Source organism: Sordaria macrospora, chromosome 1, assembly GCF_033870435.1.
Source record: "Sordaria macrospora chromosome 1, complete sequence".
Classification (NCBI taxonomy): domain Eukaryota; kingdom Fungi; phylum Ascomycota; class Sordariomycetes; order Sordariales; family Sordariaceae; genus Sordaria; species Sordaria macrospora.
In genome coordinates, this window is record NC_089371.1 from 8841220 (window position 1) to 8852904 (window position 11685).

Sequence of the window (11685 nt, forward strand, 5' to 3'; positions counted from 1 at the left end):
CCTGAAGTTTGTGCACCTTGCACCAAAGTCAAGGATTCCCGTCGAACCCAATGGAGGCAAGTGAGAACCCTGAAGGCTGTTGAAAGTAATCTCCACAGCGCGGTAAAGCCCGCTGTCATTGGGGCGATTCAGATGCGATTCGGGGCAAACATATATAAGGTAGCCCTATCGATGCAGGGGCAATCCTGATTTCTCGGATGCCGGATCTTGATTGCTACCAACGGATCACCAGATGAGCCAGATCGGTGGGAATTGCTTCTTTTTTTATGTCAGGTAATTGGTACACTAGAGGCTCATTATACGTAGGTAGGCTACTTTTTGGTGTCTTCAATTTAATGTAATCCGGAGTTCGGACTATCGCTGTCGGCTTGGACTGTGTGGTTTAGCTAGGTAGCCCAACTCAAGAACACTTTTCACCTCTACACCCTACCTACAGCTCTCTCTCTGCACCATGCCATGCCATCTATTCTCCGTCATCCGCTCCTGAATTGAAGTCGAGGGGGGACATCGACAGTTAGGTAAACAAAACACCATGATAAACATCGCCAAACCCCTTATGCGTCTTCGGACTCACTCCCAACACGCTCAAACACACTCAAAGCAGGCTAAGTTTATAGCTACCTCTAGACGGAAAGGGTAACTTCTTTTTCAGTTCTCAGCAACTACAGCGAACGCCGTTATTAAGCCAATAACCATTACCGTAAAACCACAGTGACGCCTTTTCTATGTCTGACACACACATACAACCTCGAGCGCTAATACACACAAGCATTGATCCAACAAGCAACAAGAGTATAGCCAATAGCCTAAGACCTCCCCCTCCTCTCAGCCTCATACAACTCCCTCTTCAGATCCATAAACAAGTCTTCAATCTCGTACACTTCTTGTCTCGACAGGCCGCCTGTTGCCGTTGCGGTTCGCAGCTCGGCGAGACTGGCGCGGAGGGTGGTGAGGATTCTTTCCTTGCTGCCTGTGCTTGGGTTGCTTGTGCTTTGGTTTTGGGTTGGGTTTTGGCTTTGGTTGCTCGGGTTGTTGTTGAGGTTGTTTTCCAAAGAGGAGGCCTGTGCCTTGTCCTTGGCCTCGCCAGGTTGATTTGGTTGATTTTGCTGCTGCGGTTGTGGCCTTTGTCGCTGCGGTTGTTGGTGGAGCTTTTGCTGAAGACTTCCTGGGCGACTGTCTTGTGGGTTGTTGTTGTCGTTTCCGATCTCGCTGCTTTCGCTGGTAACAAAGTCCTCCGTCAGCCTTCCTTCCACCGGTCTTTGCTTCACATCTTCCAACCCCGTGTTGTTTCCCACCTCTTGTTTATTCTTCTTCTTCTTCTTCTTCTTCGTCTGCTGTTGCTGTGATTGTGATTGTGGTTCTGGTTCAGGATCATCAACTTCCATATCATCTTCCTGTCCGAAGGTTTGCTTCTCAGAGAGAACGGTGTCCTCCACCAACACATCGCTCCCGTCACCACTCCCATTTCCACTCCCACTTCCATCCCCGCTTCTCCTACCAGCACCACCAGGCACAGTCATAAACGGCGAACTAGGAATCAAGTCCTCATCCGAGTGCTCAATCTGAGACAAAGAAAGTGACTGTCTCTCATCCGCACTCCGAGACTCGAATTCTATCTGAGACTGGACGAGCTCTTCACCATCGGATGATAGCTCTTCTATCTCCGGCACCTGTTGAGCCCCTTGTGACCCTTGGGACCCTTGGGACTCAGCAACTTCCTCACTTGCCTCAGCAGCACCACCCATATCAGGTTGTCCAGGCTGCTCAACCTCCATCGGCACCGGAGCAGGCGCAGATAATTGTGATATCTGCTGCGGCAACGAAGAGGGGATAGTTCGCTGATAGGCGGCAGTCTGAGGCAGACCCCTTGCTCGCTCAGTAAGAACAGAGTTAGACACCACCGATACCGAGGAAGCACGGCTAGACGGTGGTTGCGACAATGAGGAAGACCTCGAAGAAGACACGACGGAGATGGGTAGGCGCTCGTAGAAAATCGGTTCTGGCTTGGGGGGCTGAACCTCTGCCACCCCCTTTTCAGCAGCAGGCACGGGTGCAGTAGATGAAGGGCGTCCAACTCTCCTCTTCTTTGTAGGTCCAGTCCCAGCAGTCGCAGCAGAAGTAGCAGCAGTTCCAGTAGCAGCAGGAGCAGTCTCCGAAGCGGAAGAAGCAACCCTCTTCCTCTTCCCCTTTCCCGTTCCCGTTCCCGCTCCCGCCCGTGCGCTCGTCGGGCCCTTAAGTTTTGATGACTTCCCCTTTTCAGCCTTTTCTTGGGGCTGTGAACTAGTAACCTGTTCAACTGAGCGGTTGGAAGCAACAGAACTAGCCCTCGATCTCGTCACCCTTCCCCTTCCTCTCGTTGCCACGGGCGCCGGCGCTAGCTTTGGAACATGTTCGCTTTCGTCGATGATGTTATCGTCGTCCAAAGCCACGATGCAAGAAGCAGCCGGAGAGAGAGCGGCTGACGCAGAACCAGGTCCAGCAGGTCTATTAGAAGAATTGGGCTTGAGGTTGGCTGCTGTGAGAGGTAACTTCTCTGGAGAAACGGATGGTGAGGGACGGGTGTATTCTTGTCTGTTGATGGTTTTACCTGAGTCGAGCTCGACGACCAGTTTCAAGAGGGAGCGGTCGTCCCACTCACCGCCGTCGTAGGAGGGAGCGCCGGATGGGGTGGGTGCGGGTGCGGGTGCTGTGGCTGCAGGAGCAGTAGTTGGTGCGGTTGCGAAAGCGGGAGTAGGTGCCGGAGGTGGTGCAGGAGCGGGAGCGGATTTCTTCACCGGGTCTGTGTTGGCTTGAGTCGTGGCTCTTGCCGACCTACCGGCACGGTGCGGCGTCGGCGGCAGCGGGCTACTAAGCGCATCGACAAACTCCTCCAGCTCGTGATCCGATTTCTCTGGCGTGTCCTGACATGGCAAAACCAGATGCGCTCGCAGTCCTGAGCCCTTGACAGAAACACTAACAGCTTCCTTGGCCGACTTAGCCTGCTCCATGGTAGGAAGAACCTGATTGTCCTGCTCGGGCAGCACACTCTCCTCAATAATATCATCATCTTCCTCCATCAAATCCTGCCCAGCCTCCTCTGCCGGCGCAGGCGGTGACGATCCAACCGCAGCATTAACAGCATCCAAAGCCGCAGCCACAGCCAAACTCGAGGGTACTGGCGCAAACGACTGCTGCCTCAAAGGCGAGCCAGAAATAGGAGAAGAGGACAACTGCCAATCATCCAACAAGCTGGTGTTCGCCGACCTGGACCTTATCTCAGCCGCGAGTGGATTCCTCCTTGGTTCCATCATCGGCGGTGATGAGGGCGGGTCCATCATGTCCATGTCTTGATCGATGATCACCAACGCCGCTTGCCCGCGACGCGGGGTAGGCGTCCCACTGACATGATCGGTGAACCTGCCCCCTGGATTGCTGGGGGTTCCAGCCTGGGGAGTCGATGGGGAGCCCTCGCGTGAGCGGGCGGCGAGACGCGCGGAGCTTCGGGTTCGTGTAGCTGGAGAAGAACGGAGCTCGGGGAAGAGGGCGGCGTTTTCCTTCTGGCGCTCGCGGACTTCTTTTTGGCGCTCCGTCAAGAGTTGGGATTCCATTTCCTCATTGATGAGGTTGAGGTGGGGCGAGGAGTCGACCGCCGCAAACTGGATCTGGGAGTCATCGTGTCGAAGTCGTGGTGCTGCCGCTTTAGGGCGGGGGTTGAAGCCAGAGCTTTTGACTTCGGGAGTGGCACTGGCACGTCGCGTGGCTGGAGACCTGCGCTTAAAAGGGTCCGGTGTCTTGACTGGGGAGTTTGTGCGTGAAGCGCTTCTTGTTGTGCGTCTTGAAGATGGTGGTGGTAGTCTAGGTAGGCTGAACTCCTCCACTGACTCGACAAAGATAGGTTCGTGAGAGGGATATTCGAGGCTGGAGAGCTCTAGGCCTGGTGTGACCAGGTCGGCATATGGTCGGAGCTTTGCAAGAACTTGCTTGAGCTCTTCAGGGTAGTCGAGCTTCTCAGCTTTGCCATACAGTCTGTTCCAAAGAGATACAGCCGAGTTGACAATGTATCGATGAGAGGAACCGAGGGTGGCACAGAGGATGCGGGTGAGTGAATCCAACTGCTGCTCGGGGCGTTCGGTTGTCGAGAGAAAACCGCATAACTTGTCCCAAAGCGTGTTTGTCTATTTCATGTTAGTCTATGTTTGCCTACTATTTTCGACACGGAGTACTCACCACAGCCACGATGACGTTTAGTTGGCTGCCAAGCAGTCTGTTAGAATCTTGGAGCCAAGGAAGGAAGCCATCTTGAAGAATGAACAGTGTCCTGAAGACAAGTTGTTGGTTACACCTATCGAAAAAGCCGACAACCTCTTGCAGGAGGCGGATGATGAGTTCGGAATTATCCGAGTCGAACTCCTTGTACAGGCGGGTCGATGCCTCATTGATAGCCTTGTACAGGTTGTCAAAGGTATCGAATGTTGCCGAGCGGGAACCAGCCAGGGCCGTTCCCCAGAGCCGTCTTCGAGCTGCGTCAACGGCTTGCTTGTCGCGTGGTTGGATAGCAATCGACAACAACTCGGCTACACATCGGACTCCGTTAAAGAAAGCGACCATGGGCCCCGGAGTAGTAAGTTGATCCAAGGCCACCTTAGCTAGGGGCTCAATGGCAACAATGGCAACTCCGGGTTCGCCTGCCTCTGATCTGACCCTCTGGTGAACAGCATTGAATAGTGACTCCCAGTGCTCACGGGGCAGATTAGGAGTCGACCTGATTCCACGCTCAAGGACCTTGACGATATCACGGTAATCATGACCTATGGGTGTATCACCGGAACCAGTCGAGTGATTGCTACTCTGATCAGGCTGAAGCCATCCCTCAAGCGCCTTTGCAACAAACAGCCACATTCCGTATGGACGTGGTGTCTCCATAGGAATCATGGCGAGCAAATCTAGAGCAATTTCCATCTTTCCCTTCTCGGTCTTTGCCTCGGTGAAGTGCTCAAAGACTGAAGTGAAGAAGACTTCAAAAGTCTCGTCGTCAGGGATGCCATTAGGAAGCCCAGACAGCATGGAGAACAGGTTGTGCATAGGAGTCTTTTGGCCAGCTTGGGCCTTGCCCAGCTTCTCTGTGAAAGGGAGGAGACCAAGTGAGGTTATCATGATCTCCACATACCCCTTTGTAGCACGAAGAAAGTCCACTGCCGAAGCAGCATCACCTGGTTGTACACCCTTAAGCCAAATCTTTTGCAGAACAGACAATGCTTCTGTTATAAATAAGCCTGTGTCTTTGGAGACCTTGATCTCTTTAGATGCGGCAGATGCAATAGAGCCAACGAGAGAGGCCCAGAGCCAGTAGACTGCGCTCTTCTTGTTGGAAAGTGCAATAAAGTCTTGGGCGAGGATAGGCTCAATCGCAGAAAGAATCATGCGCGCGTTTTTCCGAACCCATTTTGCGTCAATGGCTGGAACCTCCTGGGGACTAGCGAGGGGTTCGTCCATTACTCGATCCACAGTCCATCGCCTGGCTGTTGTGCAGTTGAAGAGACCGCTGAGGATGACACTTGCTTGTCCATGGGTCTCCTGTCGTTTCTGGATTGGGTTCTCGGCTGCTGGTTTGGAAAGTTCTGGGCTGGACACCAGTGCCGTAATGATGGGTTGGACGCCGGCCTTCCAGTATCCATCCAGCAAAGTCACATTCGTGTTTGGTTTGAAAAGATAGTACCAGAGGTTGCACACATCGCCCAAGACGGCTGCCCTTAGTTGTCCTTCCGAGGCCTTCCCGCTGTTCTTCCTCTTGAGCTGACTAGTCAGAGGGGTGATGATGGTTTTGATAGATGACTCGAATGACGGCTCTACGGCATTCGTCAAGTAAGTGAGACGAGCCCAGGCATGATGCGCGGCAATCTTGGTAGGGTAATCGATGTTGTTGAAACAATTTTGGACCAGTGTCAACCAATGCGCTGTACGGTCCCATACCCTCAGGCGGATCCGCAACAAGAGGATAACGACGCTCCAGATGTGAGGAACCGAGGCAGAGACGGTCTTGTCCTTGACCATAGATTTCAGCCTCTCCTCGTAGTACTCGATGTACTTCTTTTCTTCCGAGACCGAGTTGAATATCTCCATTGCCTTGCGCGAAAGCTGGACTTCATGGCCAATGGTGAACGCAGCGTTGAGGCCCAGGGTGACGGCTTTCTCCCTGATATCCTTTATTGTGCTGAGCATGTCCGTGAAAAGGTCATACAGCCAGTCCGAGTGGATGACCATGGTCTTTCCCGTTTGGCTGACCAGTTTCTGGTATATCATGACCCGATACATGATGATGCTCTTTCCCTTGATATTCTCCTCGATGTTGTGTAGCGACGTGACCAATCTGCCGACTCGCTCAGGGGTCATAACCTTGGACGGAAAGTTTTGTATCAACACAACCTGCATCAAATGCCGAGCCGTGTCTTTCGGGGTCGAGGTGTCTTGGAAGGATCGGATACAGTGATCGATGAGGAAGGATCCGAAATCGGTCGTGATGGTCGAGGCAATGGCAGGGAGGCCAAGGAAAGTGACGATCAGCTTGAGAGCATGTTGAACAAGCGATGAATCGAGGGTGCCCTGAGGTGTCCTGGCGACAAGGTCTCTTTGCATGAACTGCATGAACAAGCCCATCTTCTCTTGCAAAGCCACCCTGTCTGGTAGGTTGTTGGAGACCTTGAAGGCGCGCGTCAACATCATGTAGGAATCGAGCTTGGAGTCGCGATCGCCGCCGGCGAGTTGCTTCAAGGTTGACTCCAACATGTTGGCAATGGAGGTATTCGCGTTCGAGGGATCGGACGGGTCGCCGTTGTTTGCCTCGAGAGGATTCGGGACGTGGTGGGTGATTTTGAGGATGGATTTGACGGGCTTGGAGGCGCGTCTCGAGAGGGAGACGGGGGTCGGCTGCTGTCTCTTGTCACCGTCGATAAAAACTGGAGCGTCTTTGTATTCTGCCTTTGCCGAGAACCCAACTCTTTTGACGCTTCGTTTGGATGTGGATTTGCTGTCGAGGCCTGAGCCGGGCGAGTCTAGGGCAGGCGGGGTATGGACGGCCTTGAGATTGCTGTCGAACTCGATCGGGGCCAGGACATTTCTTAGAATCGTAGCTGGGGGCGCATTATGTGGTTCTCTTTTTGGTGGAGTGGGCGGTCGTGGTGGCAGAGATTCGAGGCTGATGGTGTTATTGGACATGATCTGGATGGAAAGCCGGTCGTCGTCGAGGTGGGGGATGACAGCCGTGTAGGTCCAGCCTAGGATGGCATGTGAACAAGGACAACGCCGGTGCTTTCGAGTAGGAGAGCTAGATGGTGGAAGCTCCTTGGTTGCGCATCACAGCAAAGGGAGCGAACGAGTAGAAGAAGAAGCCGAAGTGAAGAACAGACAATGAAGTCGTGAAGAGCTAAAGTGACGTGAAAGTCAACAGAAAACGAAGATGGCAACCAATGGCTGTCATTCACCGACAAACTGTACTTTAGTGGTGGAAAAAGGAACGTGGTGGTGGTGGTGGTGATGCTAACTTTGTCGCCTTGGCTATGCGATTCAAACGCGAGATGTTAGGAAGAAAATTGACTTGGTTGTAATGTCTGTCCACCTCTCCTTCCTCTTCAGTTCACAGAGTTCAGTGTCTAGGCTACAGCGCGGGCGGTGACGATTTGTGCCGTGATGCCAATCGCTGATAACTGAAAAGGATTTAACGCGGTCGCGACTGACACGGTTGCACATCGCGTCATGCTGCCACTGATTTACAGGGGTCGCGCGCAGGTCTCCAATCCACTTTAAGGGGCTCCCCACCATTAAACCTTTTAGCTTTACAGACACCTCCGTTTAGGACATGAGCTCTGCTTGACCACCAAGACAACAGCTCGCTTTTTCCGTTCGAGGCTTCATCAGAGTTGTCGGAGTAACAGAGTATCAATTTCACTATGAGACATCATTCTTCAGTACCGGAGATGCATGAACTAAGAGGTTTGATCAGGAGTGTTAGTGGGAGATGTAAGATGGGAGGAGAACCATAAGACATTAGCAGTTCAAACTAACAGCTGCTAACACTCCGCTTTTGATCCGCTTTGGACATACAGTTGACGAGCTTGGTCAATTTAATTGTTTGTGCACCGTATCATCATAGCTGGACATTCTCTCGACAAGAAGATGATATTTACCAAGGAGATTAAACTTCGTTTGAAGAATCCACAGACTTCATACTATGAGATGAAATCACTGAAGCGTAAATGTCTGTTTTCACTGAACATGATGGCTCGGTCAAGCGTTCATGGAAGCTCTTCAACTTTGGATCGAGCTTCAAACACCAACTTGGAAGGTGGGGCCACTGTAATTAAGCTTCAGTTCTTACAGTGTTCACCGTCCCGATTCTTCTGTCATCCGGCCAAGTCTTCATCGGTTCATCTAGCTCACTTCCCTTCATTCCATTACCTATCAATCACCACCACTCCTGCCTTAACCTTAATAATTCTAGTACATCTACCAAAGGCTAATTCCAGGTCGCCTCAGCCCAAATCCGAGTAAGACTGGTCACCGAATCTTCGACCCAATCATCAACATCAGAATGTTCTCAATAGGAGTCTCCGGACCAGGTCAGTTACCACTTCTTCCACTAGAGACATGGATCAACTAACACCCAAATAGCCAAGCTCCAAGCTGTGACTACCCTCGTCAACAAATTGACCGAGGACCTCAAAAGCAAAAGCCTCTCATCAGAAGAACGAGACAAGGCCTTGGAGGAGCTCAAGGTGTATGGTCGTGACCCTAGAAATGCGGACCCCATCTTCACCAAAGAAGGCATTGAGACCCTCACCAAGCACGCCTTCGAGTCTTCCTCAGAAACCACCTCAAGAAATGCCCTCCGTGTTCTCTGCAACTCCATGCTGCTCAAACCTGAAACACGACAGGGATTCGTCGACCTAGGCTATGAGTCCAAGGCCTGTGAAAAGCTCAAGAACGACAACTGGGATGACGAGTTCCTGGCTACCCGAGTAATCTTCTTCAGCACTTACGGCACCAGCATCGACCTCGCCAAACTCATCGATGAGGAGCATCTTGCGGATAGTATCGTCAAGAACCTCTCTCGACACGCCACCAGATTCTCTGAGCATGTCCAGAACAAGACCAAGGCGGACCCTATGGAACTCATGGCCCTGGGAGAGACACTCCGTCTCCTATTCAACGTCACCAGCAAATGCCCTTCCAAGACCGACTCTTTCACAGCTGCCGTGCCGCACATCGTGTCCCTTCTTCTCAACTTGGATATCCCGCCAAAAGGGTCACCACCCCTTGAAGCTCCCCTTGGTCCTTTGGTCAATGCGCCCATGAATCTCAAGCTCGACGACGAGGAAACACGCAAGTGTCTCTACCCCAAGGACGCACCCTCCAGTCTCGCCGAAAAGTTGATCAAGCTCCTCGACCTTTGCCTCAAGTCCTACCAAGACCAGGAGCTCGACGCAACCGTCACCCCTCTAGTCTGCCTCATCTCCTCCATCTACGAATATGCGCCAGCCGACTCCCCCGTTTGCGACTCCATCCGCAAGGCCCTGCTCCCCTCGGAAGAGGAGCGCACCAAGGTTCTCGGCAAGGGCGACACCCTTCCCGCCAGTCTGCTAGTCAACATGACCAACCCCATCGCTCCCGAGTTTGCCAAGGCCGTTTCCCACCTGCTGTTTAACATCTCGGACAAGGATGCCCACAAGTTTGTCGACAACATCGGATACGGTTATGCGTCCGGCTTCCTTTTCCAGAATAATATCTCTATTCCGGAGGGTCTTGTTGGTGGCGATGACGAGAAGGGCGAGAGTTCGAAGGGTCAGAGCAGCAGGAGGGCGGTCAATCCCATTACTGGCCAGTTCTTGGATGCTGAGACGTTCCCGGATATGCCCGAGATGACGATGGAGGAGAAGGAGCGTGAGGCCGAGAGGCTGTTTGTCTTGTTTGAGAGGTGAGTAACTAACTGCATTTTCTTGATAAGTCGGAAAACCGGATGCTAATAGCGTGTCATAGGGCGAGGAAATTGGGCATTGTTAATGTCGAGAACCCTGTTGCAAAGGCGGTTCAGGAAGGTCGGTTCGAAGAGTTGCCAGATGACTACGAAGAGGATTCGAACTGAGCTGAGCGGCGGAGGACCGACAACGTTTCTTTTGTTGCAAGTCAGTCCACCTTCAAACCCTCGACATGCAAAGTCTATACAACAAGACTAACAATCTGGACCTAGAACGCATGCTAGGCTACATATTATTGCTACTGTAATGCTAATCAAATATCACCTGGTCTTAATCCCGGCCGGACAAGAGAAGAGTTGACGACGCTGGTGCTGATTTTGCTGCTGTTGATGATGATGCGGACCACCCATCATCCGAGCCGAGCTACCTCTGGTAAACCCAATGCATCCATCCATGTTGTCGATCCTTTTGGAACGATATCGGCTCTTCAGTCTTCAGGGGGCACATGATGCGTTTTGAACGGAGTGTGCTCCGCTGCGGTGAGATGGCAGGGCTGACAAGTTGCTTGTCCTAATCTACACCGCATGTCCGGGTACCGGAGACTACGGCACTCCTCCATCACATCACCACCCACTTGTCACCGATCCGTGAAGGACCTTGGTAACTTCATACAAGGTAAGGGCCTCCGTTCCCCGCGGAGGTATACAAATCCCAGAACATGGCACGGAAAGTTCCGTTTTTAGTTCAAATGGTGATCATCAATAGTGGAACTGGTGATTGCAGGGATTAAGGTACCCAAATTCGATCCCTTCATTGCATTGCGAAAAGGAGATAAATCCGATGAGATTGGGATCATTGCTATGTACATTGTCGGTACAACCGATTTTCTTCAGCTCGCACAGCATCGGACAGTCCAGTTCCAACGAGAAGGCCTGATGTCTATCAGGGTAAACCCCGGAACCATGGTCAGAACCACAAAAGGCACAAAAGGAGTCCAATTTCTTCATGTTCTTTTTTCTTTTTTTTCCCCCCTTCTAGAATCTTGTCCCAAGAAACCCCTTTGATATTCTTACACACACACACTTTCCGAATTCCCATCATCATCATCAAGTCCGACCAGGTCGGCGATGATCTTCCCTACTTCGTGGATATGATCACAAACTAAAGAGTCGTGATCCTACCCAGCCGACCCGACGTCCTGTGTTAGTACCTACACTCGTAGGTAAGGTAAGTGGACGGTATCCGAGCTGGACAGGGGTTTGACTAGTACGTAGGGAACCATCAGGGGGGCTGCTGTTGCCCACTGATCCGCTGAGATGGTCGTCAGTCAGTGGATGACCTAGATGCGGGGGTTCGCTCGGTGTGCTCTACACTACTTCCTACCACTACTACCGTACACCACTACCGTACACTACTACTACACTACACCAACTCTCTAATCGCTAGGTATTCCCGTCCGGGTCCCGTCGTGGTCGTGCCAAGCGTCATTTTAGTTCCCTATCACCTATGTCGGACAACGGGAGGAACTAACTGTAGGGAAAACGTCCAAATAAGATGGATGTAAAGAGACATGGGACCTTCACCTACCAACCGTTCCTCTTTCTTCCCTTCCCCTGGACAACCACCCGACCAACCAATACGACTTTACACGTGTAGACGAAACACCAGGCAATATCAAGTCCCGTTCCATCGACACACCACATACCCGTTAATAAACCTTCCCGACTCCCGTCGTCCT

At 52.1% G+C, this 11685-nt stretch overlaps 2 protein-coding genes across 2 annotated transcripts; one reads left to right on the plus strand and one right to left on the minus strand.

Annotated features, from left to right (window-relative positions):
- Positions 1-180: 180 nt before the first annotated feature.
- On the minus strand, positions 181-7191 carry SMAC4_04830 (uncharacterized protein; the record flags this gene model as incomplete). Its single annotated transcript, XM_024655712.2, has 2 exons — positions 181-4154; positions 4207-7191. 2 exons carry the CDS (start codon positions 7189-7191, stop codon positions 807-809), a joined length of 6333 nt encoding a protein of 2110 aa, XP_024511031.2. The 3' UTR covers positions 181-806.
- A 1172-nt stretch (positions 7192-8363) lies between these two features.
- SMAC4_04831 (uncharacterized protein) lies at positions 8364-10301 on the plus strand. The gene is made up of 4 exons (XM_003347477.2): positions 8364-8591; positions 8644-9946; positions 10009-10154; positions 10220-10301. The coding sequence occupies exons 1-3, from the start codon at positions 8564-8566 to the stop codon at positions 10112-10114; spliced, it is 1437 nt and encodes a 478-aa protein (XP_003347525.1). The 5' UTR covers positions 8364-8563; the 3' UTR covers positions 10115-10154; positions 10220-10301.
- Positions 10302-11685: the final 1384 nt, after the last annotated feature.

What these genes read in the sequence shown, in the direction of transcription:
- SMAC4_04831 (XM_003347477.2), top strand. Translation starts at nt 8,564, where the DNA reads ATGTTCTCAATAGGAGTCTCCGGACCAG. An exon ending in AATAGGAGTCTCCGGACCAG is followed by an intron (nt 8,592 to 8,643) that starts GTCAGTTACCAC and finishes ACACCCAAATAG; the next exon opens with CCAAGCTCCAAGCTGTGACT. An exon ending in CTGTTTGTCTTGTTTGAGAG is followed by an intron (nt 9,947 to 10,008) that starts GTGAGTAACTAA and finishes AGCGTGTCATAG; the next exon opens with GGCGAGGAAATTGGGCATTG.